We start from the raw sequence: 20032 nt of genomic DNA, 5'->3' as shown, positions 1-20032 counted from the left end.
TTTCCTCCAAAACAACTGTAGAGATGAACACGGATGTAGAGAAAGCGTTTTTATCCGCATGTAGATCGGAAGCGCGCACGCTTGACGAGAAATACTGCTTTGTTTTTAAGACCGACAGAAACTCAAGAGTTTAAAGAATAACCTGCTCATGACCAGGTTAGGTTCACAAAGTAAGTTACCACGGTCACTGACTCTGAGTTAAAGTTACCTCTCTTTCAGAAACAGGCTTGACTTACTTACCCTGCTTTCTCGAATTTGAAACGGAAAACCCAGAGTTTCTCTCATTTAAGGGTTAACATACTCCGAGTTTTCATTTAACCTCCTTTCTGAAACGGGGCCCTGATATCTACAAAACAACACTTATTTAAGTTTCAATTAAAACAAATTAGAAGTTATGCAAAATACATTTAAATACTAAATTATTAATTTAATTAAACACTTATGCAGAAAAAACTTTTATTGGAAAGCCAGCATTATTAAAAAACAAACATATCTTGTTTTAAAAATCTTTAAAAAAAAATTAACCAGTATGAAATTGACCAATGGATATGAAACATTTTATTTTTTTTATAGCAAAAACAAATTCATTCTTTTTTTTTAAAAAAAATTCCAAAAGACAAAACATACATTGAATAGTTTTACATATCAATGTGCGTGATGAATATGACCATGATTCCATACATTTCAATAATCGATTCATAAAAAAACTTTTATGACAAATTGAAAATGCAATAAGCAGTCTTAAGATACCCAAGCACCGTTAATTGAGCCTTTTATGCGATACATGAATGGAATGATTAAGAAAATGGAATGTATGACAATGACAGCACTTTATCTGGACAGACTCTGTATTCACATTTCCTGATTATTGTTGCCAGTCCTTTTAAATCCATGCACTACCCATTCTTGCTGGCAACAAAGCAGCCTCACTGGAAAACTATCCAAATAAAGTGTTACATATTTCCGAAGGAATTTCCCACATAAGGGAATGTGCAGTTTTAAAGCAGCACATGGGAAATCCTTTATTTTGGAAAAACTGTGACAACATCATAACCCTCTGGAGGAGTGATGCGTTCACGTGCGTGCTTCTCGCAGTAAATCTGGTCCTCGACAAAAAAATGTCCTTTTTGCTTCAGATTGATCCCGCAGTCCGTGCAGACGTAGCATTCCGGGTGACGAAACTTATCTCGAAGTTTGACAATCATTCCTCTTCATAAACAGATAAAGAGAGAAGAAAATGTATCATCTTTAGGAAACACATAGATTTATAGTGAAATTATAAACAGAGCTCTTAAAGAGATAGTTCACCCAAAAAATTAAATAACCTCATCAGTTATTTTCCCTTAAGTATTTTTTATTTTAGAGTTTCTTTCTTCTGTTGAACTACAACAACAAAAAGATATTTTGAAGAATGCTGGTTGATGGGACCAATCGACTTCCACCTCCATTCCATACAAATGACTAGTGGGTGCCACATACCAGCATTTTTCAAAATATCTTCTTTTGTCTTCAACAGAAGAAACAAGTTCAAACAGGTTTTGAACAAGTGAATCAGGTGTAAATGATAGCAGAATATTCCAGGGGCGTAGATTTAGGGTGGACAGAGGGGACGCGTCCCCCCCAATATCCGGCAACTAATAAATGTCCCCACCAATAATTTAACTAACTTAAAAATAATAATAATAATAATAATAATAATAAAAGTTGCGCTGTCAATATTAAACTAGACATGCAGAAAGGGTTAAATCACGTTCCCTCCTTGGGTTGCACCCCCCCATCCCAAAAACATATGATCATTGTGATTGGCTGTGCCTTTCCCTGCTGTCACGTGAGAGGCTGTAGCTGCTTAAGATACAAACAGCGAGCGCCAAAATAATGTAGGTGAATTTCCAGTGAAAGAATAAGGTGTGTGACACATGCAAGTGAGAATGGCGGCAACAAAAAAAGGTGGACATAAGGAGCTTTTTTCAATGAAAAGTGTAGGTCACATAAACCTAAGTTCGCTACTGAATGAGTCCATCATGATAATGCCGTTATTCCTCACGTTTTTCCCACTTAAACGCAGTCTATCGTTATAGCAGACTGATGTAGTCTGTCTGTGCATAACATGCCCTGAAAGCTAATTGCAGAATAAACAGATACACGTAAAAGTATATGATCCCTGCCAGTTCTCCTAATCTCTCAGAGTAGCATGTGCAATATTAAAGAGTTCGTCTGTAAAACTACAGCCTGTGCTCCATCCTTTATCAACACTGCTATATGAGACATGTTTCATTTGCATATATATATATATATATATATATATATATATATATATATATATATATATATATATATATATATATATATATATATATATATATATATATATATATATATATATATATATATATATATATATATATATATATATATATATATATATATATATATATATATATATATATATTCACCCGTCCCCACCAATGTCACGTGCAAACGCCCTTGGAAAATTCATTTTTAGGTGAACTAACGCTTTAAATCTTCCACTAGATGGCGATACTGGTTTAACTCCACACATTCACGTGAACCTACAAACGCATGCTATTCTTCAGCTTCTTTAAATCTTCTCCAACAAATTATATATCAAAAAAAATAAATAAATAATAAAAAAAAATTTATATTTATATATATATATATATATATATATATATATATATATATATATATATATATATATATATATATATATATATATATATATATATATATATATATATAGATATATAGATAGATAAATAAATTTAAATTTATTTTGATTTATAAATAAATAAATATCAAAAGTATATCAAAAGTATATCAAAAGTGAAACTTACACAATCCCTGATCCACATTTGTCACAAAGAGAGAGCTTTTCAGGATTCCCAACGGAAGCTCCAATTTTTGTGGTAGGAGCCTTGACGCTTCTGAAGCCCGAGGGTTTCTCTGAATCACCTGAAATAAGAGAAGCAGCTTTTTATTTAGCAGATTTTCTGGAAAATAAGCAGCCCTAGACTGTAAATTGCATCAAATTGTAATGTTGATTTTGTTATACAGACAAAAAAACAATCTCAAATTATGGGGGATTTTAAACAAATTATATTGAATTTTACATTTTAAATGTGTTTTGTGCTGGTACCTTGGCTAGTTTAGGCTTGTCATAGATGAAAATATGTCACTAACATTTAAGAACATCAAGATGTAATGGCAAGTCTTAATACCCGATTAATTGAATCGTCAATTCACATGATTCATTCAAAATGGCTGACCATCTTCACAAAAGGATCATGAATTGTTTAAAAAATGAAAATTCACAAATAAAATGTTTCATCATTACTCTGAGCCACAAATGTTCTGCTATGGCTCTTTGGAGCTACAGTAGTGTTTTTGGTTAAAATTGAAAAAAGACGCTACTGGACCACCAAAAATAAAATTCCATCAAAATTAACTTTGTTAGCTGAAGTGAAGTTCAACATCCATTTGGAGCTGCGTTCATTATTCACATTCTTGATTGTGTAATATTATTCAACAGTATTGTATCTTATAAAAAATAGACACAAATAAATGTAGATTTTTTGTTATTTGTTAGCTTATACGTTTTTGAGGAGGGGCTTTTTAAAAAATACAGCAATATTTTAAAAACTTTTTATTTTTAACTTTAAAAAGAATATGCATGATATATTAGCAACCATGAAGCTGAAATTCATTAAAGGAATAATATGAAAAGCAAAAATTATTTAAAAGTGATTCAGATTATATAGTTTTTAAGTGTCATTATGATCATAGCTGTGAATCTTGTGTGAACCCTGGTATTCTTTGAATGTTTAAAATTCTTACAGTACACTACCGGACAAAAGTCTTGTCGTCGATCCCAGTTGTAAGAGCAACAACTAATAACTTGACTTCTAGTTGATCATTTGGAAAAGCTGCAGAAATATTTTTTCTGATGAATCATCCATTGATCTGCATCCCAATCATCACAAATACGGCAGAAGAACCCGCATGGACCCAAGATTCTCACAGAAATCAGACAAGTTTGTTGAAGGAAAAAATCATAGTTTGGGGTTACATTCAGTATGAGTGCGTGCGAGAGATCTGCAGAGTGGACGGCAACATCAACAGCCTGAGGCCCATTACATTACAAACCACAGGAGAGGGCAAATTCTTCAGCAGGATAGCGCTCCTTCTCATACTTCAGCCTACACATCAAAATTCCTGAAAGCAAAGAAGGTCAAGGTGCTCTAGTATTGGCCAGCCCAGTCACCAGACATGAGCATTATTGAGCATGTCTGGGGTAAGATGGAGGAGGCATTGAAGTTGAATCCAAAGAATCTTGATGAACTCTGGGAGTCCTGCAAGAACGCTTTCTTTGCCATTCCAGATGACTTTTTTAATAAAGTTATTTAAGTCACTGCAAAGATTTATGGATGCAGTCCTCCAAGCTCATGGGAGTCATACACAATATTATTATTTTTCCACTGCACCATGACTTTATATTCTATACTCTACATTATTTCTGTTAAGTGACAAGACTTTTGTCTAAGCAAAGTCAGACCTTACTCTTCTAATTAATTAATTAAAAATGATCATATTTTATTTTGGTAAAATAAGCATATCTAAAGGCCTTTGCCTTTCATATGAGCCCCAAGCTTAAGTTATTATTTGATGTTCCTAAAACTTGAATAGGCGACAAGACTTTTGTCAGGTAGTGTAAACAGTCTTTACAGTATATCCAGGAAATTTTGATAATGCTAAAGCATTTCATTCATAAGTCCAATCATCTGTTTTACAGCTGAAGAAATTGTTGATTGCAATGACCAGAATTACAGACGCCCATTTTGTCAACAGAAACTAAGGCCCGTTGACCTACATGTATTTCAGACACAATCCAGTTGGCTATACAAGGCGTGTGTGTTTTTGTGTCACATTTTACCAGTTTCAAGGATCTCCTGCAAAACTTTAAAAGAGGCCGACTGGCGAGGAGGTTCATTGGATTCCTGATTCTCCTGCAGCATTTTGTACACCTCTGAATCTGAAGCTAAAGCAGGTTTTGTGTGGCCTGGTTTACTGGGATCTGAGCTGAAAGACAGGCAAAAGGTCACAGCGATGACAGTCACAAGACAAACACTGTTATCTCAGAAGCATTATATTATTCAACACAGTTCCTGCTGAACAGTTTAAACCCTGACAGCCATAAATTCAAATAACTATACCAATACAGAACAGAACTGGAGAAACAAGTGGTTAAAAGAAGGAGATAATACTGTTTATAATGGTAGTCCAAAACACAGACTACATTAATAGAAACTTTATATTCATGTTGTTGTTTCTTTTTTTAAATAAACAATACCACATTTTTCCTTTAATATTGAGCATACAGTATGCGAGTTATAGATATAATATACGGTGATGTTCAATAAATGTTGGGTCAATAAAAAAAAGTCAGAAAGAAATGAAGTTATTGAGTAAAAATACACTAAATTGATCAAATGAGAAAATAACAACATTTAAATAGTAAAAAAGTTAATTAAATCAATTTACTAGATTACCAAATTTGCATATTTTAATTATTTCTGAAAGATCATGTGACACTGAAGACTGAACACATTTCATTTGAACACACTCTCACACTGCAAGTTTCTTCTGTATGTTTTTTTTTCTTCTGCTTGCTAGTTGGACCACATAATCTTTTGTCAAGTATGCCAGTGAGGTGTGAATGATGCTTACTTCCTGCTAGCTTCACTGGAGGCTGCAGTCGTCTGGACTTCATCCACTGCGCTGTTGAAGTTCTTGATGTTTTCAGAGGAGTACAGGCCAGCCGGGTTGTTGTACTGGTTGGTGACGACTCTTGGACTGGCAGAATTGAATGGCATAGCACTCCTGTTATGAGCTGAGCCTATATGCTTCTCCTCCTACAGAACAAAAGAGCAAGTCTATTAGACAACAAGCCTCAAAAAGAACACCAAAGTGCAGTTTTAAAAGCATAATTTACTTAAAATAAGAAATTGACCAAATTATGACTTTATTTCTCGGCAAAAAATAGTGTTTTGACAAAAAAAATGTTTTGAGAGTTCACAGCATTGACTGTGTGAAGTCAATTCAAGTTATGGAATCATAAAATATTCATGTGCTTGACATTCATTATTTTGATCACCAGCCATTGTGGTTGTAGTTTTTCAACATTACTAGCCAGTCAGTTTTCACTAGCCACAATGTTGTTGTTGGGAAAATATACTTTTATATGCATAAATTTGACTTTGGCATTTACAATTACTTGATTTAGACTTTGTGTTATGTCCACATGGCTCCTCATTCATTTCACTTTTTGTGTGTTGCGTAGGACCTTGCTTAATGTGCATGAGCAAATGGGTTGTGGTTTCATGGTGTTGCACTGCAATAAGTTCTTATTTCACATGACTTTTCAGAGCTCAAAGCTAACGCTATTCACCTAAATTCCCCCAGTTCCACTCAATTTGGCTCCAAAGCGTTCATCTTCGAATGCAGAGAAAACAAAAAAAAAAAAAAAAAGTAATCCAGCAGACGAAATTTTGTTGTGCTCGCACAAAGCGGACCTCTGCCAACACCGCAATGACGTAACATTCGCCACGTGCACTCAATCGAACTAGCGTACACATTGAGTATAACGCATCCACATCAGGGCTCGCAAGACTGCTAGCATGACATCCCAGGGCTATTATGTTTGCCAGTCAGGCTACCAAAAATGTATTCAACCTGCCCGTTGAGCTATCGTAATGAGAGAAAAAAATGTAGCCTATTTCAATGCTTTTGCACACACAAATTAGGTTCCCAGCACGCATTTTTTGTTTTTAAAAGAAGTCTAATAGACGTCTAAACATAGTCTTCTTGGCTAAAACAAGGCTAAATTTGGGATGTCAGTGAAAATCTAATTGACGTCTAAGAATAGGCCAAAACTAGACTAGTCATCAAATAAACAAATCAATGACTACACATATAAAATCTGTCTAATCGGTCTATTTGAGTACTAGTCTAGTTTTGGGTTATTCTTAGATGTCTATTAGATTTTTCACTGACAGCCCAAGTTTAGCTTTGTTTTAACCAAGCTGTCTACATTTAGATGTCTATTAAACACAAAATTATTTGCTGGGTAGTTATGTTACATTTAATTTTCATGCATCAAAGAACCACCATCATAGATGTTTGAGTTTGCGTTTGTGCTATAACTGGTGTTGTCAAAAGAATCGGCACTTCGGTACCAAAATCAAAAATAAATAAATAAATAAATAAATAAATAAAAGGTAGGGCTACCAGGTTTTCAAATGATTTTTAGGGACAATTAAAAAATATGTAAAACAATTTTATAAAACTGCGACACAGTTAAGGGTGATTTTCATGAACAGATAAAAGACGGAAAATTACATCATAATATTTGTCCGCCAGTGACCTACTCACACCTGCAGTTCTCCATGATGGATGTCCAGTGTTCTCCAGCACCTAGACTGAAGCTATGCACTGGAAGTTTGGCCAGAGGAGAAATAGTCGTGTTTATTTCCTTCACTTTCATCAATTGGTGAAGTTTTGTACCTCGCCACATCGCCACTGGATTGCTAGGTTGGTTTGTGACCTGCAGAGCTGCGCATTGATGGATTTGCTCTTCAGTGTTTGGACTTTCTGCAGTGATATTTAAACCATACAGAACTGACCTAAACTGAACTTAACCTCTGAAAACTGGACTGACACAGTTTCAATTTACTAGAACTTCTATGTTAAGGTTCTTTGACACAATATACATTGTAAAAGCACTATAAAAATAAACATGAACTGAATTTAACTATTGCACACCAACACACATGGGTGTAAATGATTATAGAATTTCAATTTTACGTGTACCATCTCTTTAAAAAACAAAACCCAAGACATAAGATCATTTCAGAAGAAATCCAGTAATACATAACTATTCAGAAATGGAAAAAACTATTAATCATGACTTTTAAACTGTAGATATTTAACCAGTTGACGTGAAAACTGGCCATTAAACAGCAGGAAGAAAAAAAACAGACATGGAAAAAGCTTTGCCACACTAATGACCAAGCTTTTAATGACGCTGTGAAACTTTCCTAGGTTAACAACATACTTAGCAGTTGTTTCTTATTATGCTTCTCTCTCTCTCTCTGCTTGAATCAGGAAACATTTATAACACCCAAACCATGTAGTCAAACCCCACACACTTCCTATGATCATTCACATTCTGACCTTAAATTTCCAACTTAGCCCGCAGGATGCGAGTCTTGCGTCATGGCTCTGGCTGATAAACTCACTGGTCTCCATGGATAAAGCTTGTTGGGACATAAACAATGACTTCACTTTGGCAGTCTATAAGTGCCGTGCCGTGCCTTTATTTGTGTAGCAGCTATGCTTCCGTTATGAACGACAGTCTCAAGCAATATAAAAAAGCTTTAAAGTTCATTAAAATGATCAGGGGGCCACTGAAAAGTCCCTCGGCTCTCAGTTAAGCAGATCTGAAACACACCTGTGTGTTGGTTTTCGCCAGATTCATCTTGTATGGATTCGTCTTTCCGTCCTCAGTAACTAGGGGAGACCACATTTTTGACTCCGATCTAGCAAAAGAGCAAAAACTATTTTACAGAGAATAAACAATTGGTCAAGTATAAATGTTAAAATGGGGCTTGAATGCAAGGAAGGCACATTGACTAAGGATCGCTGCAAGAGTTTTGGGGTAAGTTTATGAAATTGTATTGATCTTGTATTGTGCAAGATTACAAGGCATAAAACATGTCATGTATTGAACATTTCTGTTGTGAAATATGCCTTAAAAATTGTTAGCATGACATTGTTATCAAGCTGAGTGACACAGATGAGGATATGTTGAAATTGTGAGGCTGACTTGTAACAGGACTCAACATCTAAAATATAAACCTAAAAGAATTCTAAGCTTTATTATACAGTCAACTAAACCCTAAACTGTAACATGAAAGTTTTACTTATTAGCAAAAAACCCCAAAACAATTAATTAATAAACAATAAAATACTTATTTCAGCTGGTTGCAAATAAAATATTTACCATTTTGGTTAGTTTCATCTTAAAACCAAAATACCCAAAACAAAAAAAATAAAATCATAAAAACTGTCAATTTTGTAAACAATTATAAATAAAATGTATTTAAAAACAAGGAAAACGTTATTCAATGATTTTAAAATGACTCGAAGTATACATTGTAGGTATTACAGCAATTTAAAACCTAGTTTCTTTTTTCTTAGATTTAGGGTGTGTGGCATGTTTGCTTACAACTGTTGCACAATTGCTCCGTTAATGAATGAAAATTATGATGTCATTTAATTTAAGGGACATTCTACTAGAAACGTACATTATCTGTCCCTGAAATGCATAAAAAAAAAAACATAAATACAGTGAATGAAAAGTACTTCATCCCAAAAATTTCTAAAATGGACTGATGGTTGATTTCTGTGAGTTGTTTTGTAAAGGAATATGTCGTTCATTTGGTTCTCAGGTTTTTGTTCTTTATTAAAAACACTTTACACTGTACAAACTCTGTCATTGTCTTTGTCCCAATTGAACATACAGCTTTAATACTTTTGTTATGCTAAAAACTGTTATTTAGAAAAAAAATACTTCAGAAATAGCAAGTTGTTATCATTCACATCAATTGATTAAAAACATGAAAATATAAATAAATTCTACAAATAAATACTACAAATATATAATACTAATACATTCACAATTGTCCTTGTATTTTGGTCTGTATTATGACATTTGCATTAGATTTAACATAAAATGCGTGCAAAATCACTTTTAAGGCTATGACTCGAAAGTGACATCATTGAAGATGACAGTGACTAAGGATGCATTCTTCCATTGAATTGTATGATTTTATGCTTGTTTATGTATGATTTTTTTTGAAGATGACAAGCTTAAGTCAGGGCCCCATCACGTTTTTTATAAGTGAAAATGTACCTTTTTTGTAGAATGTCCCTTAATTTAAAAAAAAATTCCCACTGATGCTGTTAATAATTTTGAGCTCGGTTACTTGTCAGTTTTACTATTTCAACATATCCTCATCTGTGTCACTCAGCTAGATAACAATATGTTGGTATTGTTCATCATATAATTCATCTGAATGATGCCATCCAAAATCTGGGATACTCTGGAATCTCTAAAAAGATGGGTCACAGTCAGCTTAAAAACCATTTGAAATATGAATGCAACACCAACCAAATGAATCTAAACAAACTAAAAACAGGACATAATATCACAGGATGTGACCATAAACTGGACTGAACTGCTGCAAAACATGGCGTAAAGGTAAACCATTTTTTTTCTTTCTTTAGGTTCCGTCATTCTGACTTGTGGACCAAATTTTTGTCGGTCTGTTTCTTTTCTGGCGCAGACTAAATATTCTATGAGATTAAAGTTTGGGGTCAGTAGGATTTTTAAATGATTTAAAATAAGCTTCTCCTGCTCACCAAGGCTGCATTTATTCCATCCAAAATACACTAGAAATTGTAAAATTGTGAAATGTTATTGCACTATAAAAAAACAGTTCAAAAGTAGTTTGTTATTGTTAAAGTAGTAGTTATTCCAGTGATTTTAAAGATGAATTTACAGCTTCATTACTCCAGTCTTAAGAGTCACATGTTCCTTCACAAATCACTCTAATATTTATCATTATTATTGATAATAGTAATAAAAGAAAGAATTACTGGAGTAATAATTTCATTTGAAACTACATACAATAAGAAAGCAGTTATTTAACAATTTATTTACATTTAAAAAAATGCCACCTTGATGAACAGAATAATTTTCTTTAAAAAAAAAAAAAAACATGAAAGAAAAAAACAAACTGACCCCAAACCTTTGACCGGTAGTGTATTTATTCTGGCACAAAGCAATGGGAAATAATAAAATCTAAAAGTCAATATTCTAAAATAGTGTCATTGAAATGCTTTAAGAAAATATATTAAAATCTAAGAGGTCTTCAACACAGGGGTCAGTTCAGAAATGATCTCCTAAAGACTTATATGGATGCTCCATGCTCAGAGATAATACATATTTGAAAATTGACAGTTCTGATACAACATGTTTCCATGTTGCTGTGGAATACCCCACCTGTCAATGGAAAGCGCCATTTCATCCCCACAGGCTTTGATTTTATTCTGTGCCTCCAGATGGGTCATGCCATCAGTTGACTCTCCATCTATGGCCAGGATCATGTCCCCCATGCAGAGGTCAGCCTGAGCTGCTTTACTTCCTGGGGTTACCTGGAAAAGTCAAATATGGTCAGCATCATCATCACTTTCACTATCCAAGTTGGAAAAATAAGGTTGGGTGAGACTTTTAAGCAGATAAAAAAACAAAAGCAAATCCCTCTGCAGATTTAAAATGGACTGTTGTTGTTGTTTTTTGTCCAAATACAAACTTAAAATGTAAAAATTGACAATATTTTTCTGTGTATCGGGTCTCCATGATGGTTTCCTTCAAAAATGGTCAGGATGTGCCCCTTGTGTATGAAAAATGGTTGGGTTTTCTGTGGTTGAAGGCACAGTAAGCTGATTTTGGTTTGGAAAGTGCCTCCACTTCACACCAGGACTGTTTATTTGCTTGCTGACCCTTTTTGACTTTTTGGATTCAGTCCCAGCTCAAGGCCTGTTGATTCCATGGACGGTAACATACTTTAAATATTCATCCTAATGCCACAATAACAGCTTTTTATCAGCTGAATATCAATAAAAACATTAACACCCAATCAGACCCCACCGGTAAGCAGTGTCCAAAATATCATACTGTACAGACCATTTCAATGTGGTCATGCCATTGGCTCTTGAACATTTCCTGCTTGTGTTAAAACTATTACATAACTGTGACAACAGGCAATTCAACCATACTCAATGTTAAAACAGCTATCATAACAAGATTTATCATTATGTGGCTCTTTTTGGATTCTTGGAAACTATAGAAATGAAAAATGGGAAACAGGAAACTTGTTAGGACCATTGTTTTTGTTTACGTCCCTCAAAAAGGTCTGCAGATAACACATTTGATTTGAAAACTGATATATCCATTTAGAAATATCAGTTCACAAACTGTTTTCATCCACAATAAAGAATAGAAGTATGATATACACAAATTTGGAGAAATGGGCTCATTTTTACTTTAGACATTGACAGGAAGCTCACTATTTGAATATTGGTTTTCCAAATGTCAGCACTTATAAAGGGGAGACCACCCTGCTGAAAAAAACAGCATATGCTGATAAGGTATGTTTTGATGCTAGTTTATGCTGGTTCTAAATACAAAGACCAGCAAGAAAACAGCATCAATGCACGGCTTCCATCGTTCTAGATATCTTGAGCTGTCTTATGTAAATGAACATAAGTTTAATATTTTTGTATATGGGAAATTTGCAAGTAGCAACAACAAAAAAAGACTGACAGCTTGTGGTAGAGAAAAGGTGCCAAGAAATTAGTGTCATATAACTATTAACACAGTCATGCCATAAATACTTGCAATGTTTTGAAACGTATCCACATTCGGTGACAAACGCTATCTGCCACTATATCGACTATATGGAATTGCGAAACAGGGGTAGGCCTACTTTTTTGTGAAAAAAATCTGATGTATCAAGAGATGCTTGTTTGTCAGTAACAGTTGGTTTTAGCCTCCATTTGTTTCAATGCTCAAGATTTAACCTAAGAGCTCGAGACGCAGCAACACAACACTGATGTTTCACTTCAATATGCTCGCGTTCACGTGCGTTTCGGTTGGATGCTGATGCACGCAGGAGTGACACGTGGAGGATAAAAAGTATACAGTCTATGTAGCATAATACGCTGGCCTAGCAGTAAAGTTTATGAAAGTCGCTTTCTCTCTGTGCTAAATGATTAACAAATAGTTAATTTCTTACCCTTGAGATTGTCAGAGGCTGCTCGAAATCTTTCCCCCCGACCAAACGGAATCCCCATGGCCCGGGACCTTGTAAAACAACCCGCTGAGGCATTATAGTTCCAACAGGCAAACTTAATCCTGGTGCAGTGCACTGTAAATTGTAAAACTGGGCAGTTTCTGTAGCAGGACAGGGGCGTTCACTTTGAAGAAATGATACCTGGGCGGAGCTTCCTCTAAAGTGAGCGAATAATGTCAGGTCTCTCTGCTGATAAGAGTTTATTTCCTATGTTTGTTTAGGGGTGGACCGTTACGTCATCTCATATTGAAGTTTACCATGTATGGAAGAGCCAAATCCCAGGATTTGGTATGTGCCACTCCCAAATCCAGTCGAATTCCTGGTAAGGGGGCTTTCGCTGAGCTCATTACATATGCTTTTCGGGACTATACGGGTCACATTCTCAGCATTCCTAAAAACTGGAACAAGTGCAGACAAAACAGGCAACACAGAAGCTCCATGTCTGATTAACGCGAAAGGCTAGGACGTTGAAAATGGATACATCACATTCTCAAGTGAAGACATGCTCAAGATTTATAAGCCTTCCAAAGTCAGCTTTTACCATGGTTAACTTTGTTTTTCACATGTAAGGCTAGAGCATTAGGAATGGATCACATTCACAAGTGAAGACATGCTCAAGGTTTATAAGCCTCAAGTCAGCAAGTACCATGTTTAACTATGTTTTGAGGACATTTTCAAAGGTTTGGTTTCTCTTTACACTCAATACAATACAATGAAGAACCAAAAAAGTATTTTTCACAATGACTCCATAGAAGATCATTTTGGCTTCCAGCAATACCTTTTAGTTACTTTTTTAGTTTAAAAAACATTTAATAATCTAGACAACCTTTTACACTGCATGGAGGTTTTAACGTGTCTCTGTGAAACCTGTAATATATCTTTAATAGCGTTCATTCGTTCATTTTTCTTCAGCTTTGTACCTGATTATCAGGGGTCACCACAGCGGAATGAACCGCCAACTATTCTGGCAAATATTTTACTCAGCGGATGACATTCCAGCTGCAACCCTGGGAAATACCCATATACTCTCGCATTCACACACACACACACACACACACACACTCATACACTACGGCCAATTTAGTTCATCCAATTCATCCTATATCGCATGTCTTTGGATTGTGGGGGAAACTGGAGAATGCAAACATGGGGAGAACATGCAAACTCCACACAGAAATGCCAATTGGCTCAGCCAGGTCTTGAACCAGTGACCTTGCTGTGAGGGAACAGTGCTAACCACTGAGCCACAATGTTGCCCTAATACCTTTCAAATAGAACTTAAAATAATTATTTAAAAAAAAAGAGAACATAGATACTGATTGGAAATTTTAAAGTCAAAGCTTGACCAAAATACACTTGAGGGAACGTAAACAGGTAGGCTACAGCGTTAAATTGTATTGGGTATTGCCTCTTCAAAAATTTGTTTTGGATTACAAACATCTGCAAAATGACTAATAGTAAATGCAACAGTGAAATCCATGGATAATACAGTAAATGTATGCCTCATTTTTGCACCCTTATGACATGACTTTTTGGATGAATGCAAAACAAGATTTCTTTATTTTATTAATATTTTTTTTAAATAAAAAAATGACCTCTCTGCATCAAAAGCAAAAATACAAGATGTTCAAATATGACACTTAAAAAACCCTGCACAAATTGAAAAATAATTAACCTAGACATATTTGATGATTGCCTTTTTAATCAAAAGGGAATGTCTCAGAAAACAGTAATATTTTAAATGTTCTTATTGTGTGTACTTTCAAAGGGATAGTCCACCTCAAAAATGAAATATCTGTCATCATTTACACATATTTCACTTGTTCATAACCTATTTGAATTTGTTTCATCTGCAAACACAAAATAGTTCATTTTGAAGAATGCTGGTTGATGGTACCATTGACTTCCATAGTCATTTTCCCCTATATTATGGACGTCAATGATAAGCATAACCAACTTTTTTTATTTCAAAATATCTTCTTTTATGTTTAGCAGAAGAAATGATCTCATTAAGGCTTAAAACCACACAAGGGAGAGTAAATGATAAGGTAATTTTCATTTTTGAGTGAACTATCCCATAAAATTTAAACTATATTTTAAGGAATAGTGCTGTTTTCTTAAAATATTAAATGAAATTGCAAATTGCACTTGATTTATGCACAAACAGTTTTCATTCATTCTTACGGAAAAGATTACACTGTGACGCTTGATTACTTATTTTTTCAAAAGTAAAATTTGAATAGAACAGATAAGATTCTGATTCAGGATGGGTCTGTGACTAATGCAGACCCAAGGGCATCTTATCTGTCTAGTAACTATGGTGATTTCAGACAAGATCTCATTCAGAACACTGTACTCTGAACCTAAGACCTACTGTAAGATTGTACAGTTCTGTCGGGGTAACACCCTTCCTGTGGAGGTTAATTCTGCTTCAGCACACCTACTTGTAATGCATCTTTCTTTAAATGTTTTATATTATAACTAAACTAGTAGCTCTCCAAAAGTGAGGCGTGGTCTGATTTCTGACAATGTGTTCCTTCATTTCAATTTAATTTATAGACCTTTTTGCAACATGTACAGAAAACATTTATATAATTATTGCATTTGCTTTACAGTGAAAGAAAAGGGCCACTGTTGCAGTCCTATGGAAATATTTCAGAAAGATGCATTAAAGGGGACCTATTATGCCCCTTTTTACAAGATGTAAAATAAATTTCTGATGTCCCAACAGTGGGTATGTGGAGTATCAGCTCAAAATACCACAAAAATAATCATATAACTTATTAACTTTGATCAAAAGACTTTAAATTCTAATAAGATTGTGCTCAGCATGAAAAACTGAAAATGTGAACTGAAGTTGGCTCAGAAGAAGGCTATAAGCCTAAGGAGACTACAGGGTTCATTGAGCATCCATAAACTCCACATTTACACTCTCAGAAGTTAAGGTACAGAAGCTGTCACTCAGGCGGTATCTTTTAAAAAGGTATGCATATCAGGTCCACATTTGTAACTTGAAGTTACATATTTATACCTAAAAAGTACAAACATGTACCTCATAGAACAAAAACATTCCTTTAAGGTATCAAAGTGCACCTGTAAGGTAAAATAAATGTACCTTTTGAAAAGGTACCATCCCAGTGACAGGTTTTGGACCTTTATTCCTCTTAATCGCTGACATTATCTTCAAACCCTAATGGCGGACAGCTGCTTCTCACTCAGGGCTGTTTATGCTAATGGAGGAGAGGCTGTATTCACACCCTGTTTTCACACACCTGTGTTTAAACCCCTTATGCAATTATTTTTACATAATAGGTCCACTTTAAGTGGCATTTATAAAAGTCATAGATGTCAAATTATCAGTCACCCTCAGAAATTAAACTGTAACTCAGCAGTAGTCGCTACTGTATCTGCAGTTTAACGAACACAAAAAACTGGGAATTTTACAGAGTTTGTTATTGAGGAAACACATAAGCACAGTCTATGATAACACCCACACATCTATAACTAATCTACACCAATAATAAAATTAATTAGAAATAGAAGTTCAGTCACACCAGTGTTGACTAGTTTTTTTTATCATTTAAACTTTTAAAAATAAGATAACGGTGATATAAATGCATTAGTTTTGTTTAAAAAACATTTTTTATCTTTGTAAAGTTTTTCTTTTGTGAAAATGCATCATCACAATCAGTGAAATGTCTGTCCATTCACGAAAAAGACTCATATTTGTGTTTCTCTGCATTCAGGGAAGTAGCACCAAATGCTAGGCCCTTGTCACACAACCAATGTGTGGGGTGTGCTCCCACCAGCAGAACACCTCATTAAACACCCAAGATTAATTTTCACTGTCTATTTTCAGAGAGTTAAAAAGAAAATATTAACAAAGCACTATATGAATATAATAGCATTAACATATTTAGGCCCCATTGCCAAGGGCCTATGTTACTCAGTTCCACTACTCCACCCTGTTCGACACCCTTCTGCAATTAGAAGTTGTGCAATATAAAATAAAGCAGGCCTAAAATACTAGTAGAACAAACAAGTAATTTGTACAAATAAAATGAATGTCAATAGTGCAACATATTGGTGCAAAACAGCAATAAAGAATCAAGAGGATACAATGTTTGGTATATTTCTAATTTTCTAATCTCACAGCTTGTACCAAAAAAAAAAAAAAAAAAAAAAAGTTATTCGCAGACTTCCTTGGTTGTTTAAGAAAGCTTGAAGAATGTAAACACACCATTTAAAGATTTAAACACATATGTAAAGACATCAGAACACATTTAAAGATTTAAACACACCACACTTTGATTCTATGACACATGAAATGAATGGGGGCTGTATGGTGGCGCAGTGGTAAATAATGATATAAGATGTAATAAATTTGTATTTTAAAAATAAGTATTTATTCATTTTTTAATTCTAAATCTTTAGGAAATATTTTGCCACAAAGTGTGATGACTATCTGACAAGCTAATTCAGCTTGCTTCAAATGTCACTAGAAATGGCGTACTTAAATCTCATAAATTAATAGAAAATGAACCGAATAACTGCAAAAATGTCAACATTTTGAGAAAAAAAGAACCACCCCTTACATCAGGTTGGCTACGGGCCTGAAGCCTATATTTCACTCAGCCTGCTAACACTGAAATAACCTGTTAGCGGCGCCACCGTGTACGTGGAGCCATACTATTGATACAGAGAGATAAAACCTGTATAAATCAGATGTGATGTAAACAAACGGCCAACAGAGGTCATCCACACCCTTTATACGCTCGGTTTTGAAATGTAAGTGTTTTCGTTTCCACTTACTTTTCCATGATGACAGACCGAACCACAAACACTCATGCGCGTTCACGACTGAAGCAGATCAAAACACAACTAAAGTCTGTTTATTTGACTTTCCTACATTTCACGATGTCTTAGAAACAAACTGTTTGCATGAGAGAACAAATACAGAGTCTCCGAGTTCCCTATATAGGCTGTTCTTTTTAAAGTCGCGTATTAATTTTGTTCCTCTTTGACTTTTGAAAAGCAGAAGTTCAACATGTGACCTGAAATTAGTTCAGCTCGGTGTAAGTACACTCTGTAGTTTTCAATGTTGTGGTGAAGCCAGGGGGCCCCTTTGCCCCGTGAGGGTCCCCTCAAATGTGTCATAAGCGTAGTTCGAGAGATGTCTCTCCATGTCAATGCGTGGGATGTAAGAGTTAAATAATGACATGTGGAGCTCGAGAAGCTGTTGTTGAAAGACGTCACTGTCTACGTGTATGCGACTTAGGGGCTACGGTTTTGTTGAGCGGGGGGCCAGCAGTGACATTTAGAGCTGGTTTAACACCTCGATCGATCAGCCTCCGCCCCACCCCCACACTACACCCACACAGTTCGGTTGACGCAGTTGGGCTTGACCAGCAGAGAGCAGGTGCTGTTCTGAGAGCCAACACAGGTTGATGTGTGGGCGGAGTTATTGTCAACCAAAAAAAAAAAAAAAAAGAGAATAATGGATATATTGGATCATGGTTTGGCTTAGATTATAATGTATTTACAAATATGGATTATTATTTTGCTTCATAGATATATTTCACAATAGCTCCTTAAATTGTCACTACCATTACAATAAATTACGGCACTATGTATGGCACAGTAATATTAATTTAATAACTGTATATAATGATAATAATGATAACGATAATGATGATGATAATAATAATAATAATAATAATTATTATTACATATTAAAATAATTATGTAATTACAGTTTGTATTAATATAACATATTAATTACTTTTTTATCTTATTACTTCTGTTAAGATTAATGTTGTGCAATTTTTAGATATTTTTAAATGTTAAATAAACAGATGAAAAAACTAATATTTATTACAAATTTCATTTAAACTTCATTCATTTTCTTTTTTAGCTTAGTCCCTTTTTTAACCCGGGGTCACCACAGCAGAATGAACTGCCAACTTATCCAGTACACGTTTTATGCAGCGGATGCCCTTCCAGCCACAACCCATCTCTGGGAAACAACCACACACACTCACTCACACTCATACACTGTGGACAATTTAACCTTCCCAATTCACCTTTGGACTGTGGGGGAAACGGAGCATGCAAACTTAACACAGAAACCCCAACTGACCCAGCCAAGGCTTGAACCAGCAACCTTCTTGCTGTGAGGCGACAGCACTACCTACTGCGCCACTGCGTCACCCATTTAAACTTCATTTAAATTAAAATTGTAATTAAATTGAAATCAAAATTAGAATTAAAACAAATGTTTGTGTTAATTGTTTAAAAGTTAAATGAGCCTTTGTTAAAAAAGCATAATGAGCTACAAATGCAACATTAAACATGCTAAAAATGTATTTATTGATTTTGTTTATTAAATGAATGTATTGAAATCATTACACTAAGTGTATTTTACACTAATACTTTATAATTTAATATTTCAATACTTTTTAATATATCGTAAATGATTATAATTAGCTGATTAAAATTAATTAATTAATTAAATTGCTATATTTTCTTTCAGATCTTAATATTCATTAATAAAAAATATATAATTATCTGAATTATATTAGGTGTCACGGTAGCGCAGTGGGTAGCACATTCGCCTCACAGCAAAAAGGTCACTGATTTGAGCCTCGGCTGGGTCAGTTAACATTTCTGTGTGGAGTTTCATGTTCTCCCTGTGTTCGCGTGGGTTTCCTCTGGGTGCTCCAGTTTCCCCCACAATCCAAAGACATGCGCTATAGGTTAATTGGGTAAGCTCAATTGGCTGGAGTGTATGAGTGTGAATGGGAGTGTATGGATGTTTCTTAGTGATGGGTTGCAGCTGAAAGGGCTTCCACTGTGTACAACATTTGCTGGATAAATCGGTAGTTCCTTCCAGATTAATAAAGGGACTAATTCGAAAAGAAAATGAATGAATGAATTATATTAATTTAAGATTATTAATTAATTATATTTGAACATTCATTTTTATGCACATTATTATAAGTTATTTATCTTATTAAATGATTTTAATAATTTATCTG

General features: G+C 34.6%; 1 protein-coding gene across 1 annotated transcript; it reads right to left on the bottom strand.

Annotated features, from left to right (window-relative positions):
- Positions 1-543: 543 nt before the first annotated feature.
- pdlim1 (PDZ and LIM domain 1 (elfin)) lies at positions 544-13150 on the bottom strand. Its single transcript, XM_056471052.1, has 7 exons — positions 12939-13150; positions 11144-11295; positions 8528-8615; positions 5746-5930; positions 4952-5097; positions 2856-2973; positions 544-1209 (listed from the first exon to the last, which is right to left on the bottom strand). The coding sequence occupies exons 1-7, from the start codon at positions 13029-13031 to the stop codon at positions 1023-1025; spliced, it is 969 nt and encodes a 322-aa protein (XP_056327027.1). The 5' UTR covers positions 13032-13150; the 3' UTR covers positions 544-1022.
- Positions 13151-20032: the final 6882 nt, after the last annotated feature.

This window comes from Danio aesculapii, chromosome 13, assembly GCF_903798145.1.
Source record: "Danio aesculapii chromosome 13, fDanAes4.1, whole genome shotgun sequence".
NCBI lineage: Eukaryota > Metazoa > Chordata > Actinopteri > Cypriniformes > Danionidae > Danio > Danio aesculapii.
The sequence above is the reverse complement of the archived record's forward strand: the minus strand, read 5'-3'. Positions and strand labels throughout refer to the sequence as shown.

Bases quoted from the DNA above. Each gene is read 5' to 3' on its own strand.
- pdlim1 (XM_056471052.1), bottom strand. From the start codon at position 13,031: ATGCCTCAGCGGGTTGTTTTACAAGGTCCCGGGCCATGGGGATTCCGT. The intron at 11,296-12,938 runs GTAAGAAATTAA...TGACTTTTCCAG, and splicing joins AGCCTCTGACAATCTCAAGG to GTAACCCCAGGAAGTAAAGC. The intron at 1,210-2,855 runs GTAAGTTTCACT...CTGTTTATGAAG, and splicing joins AAATGTGGATCAGGGATTGT to AGGAATGATTGTCAAACTTC.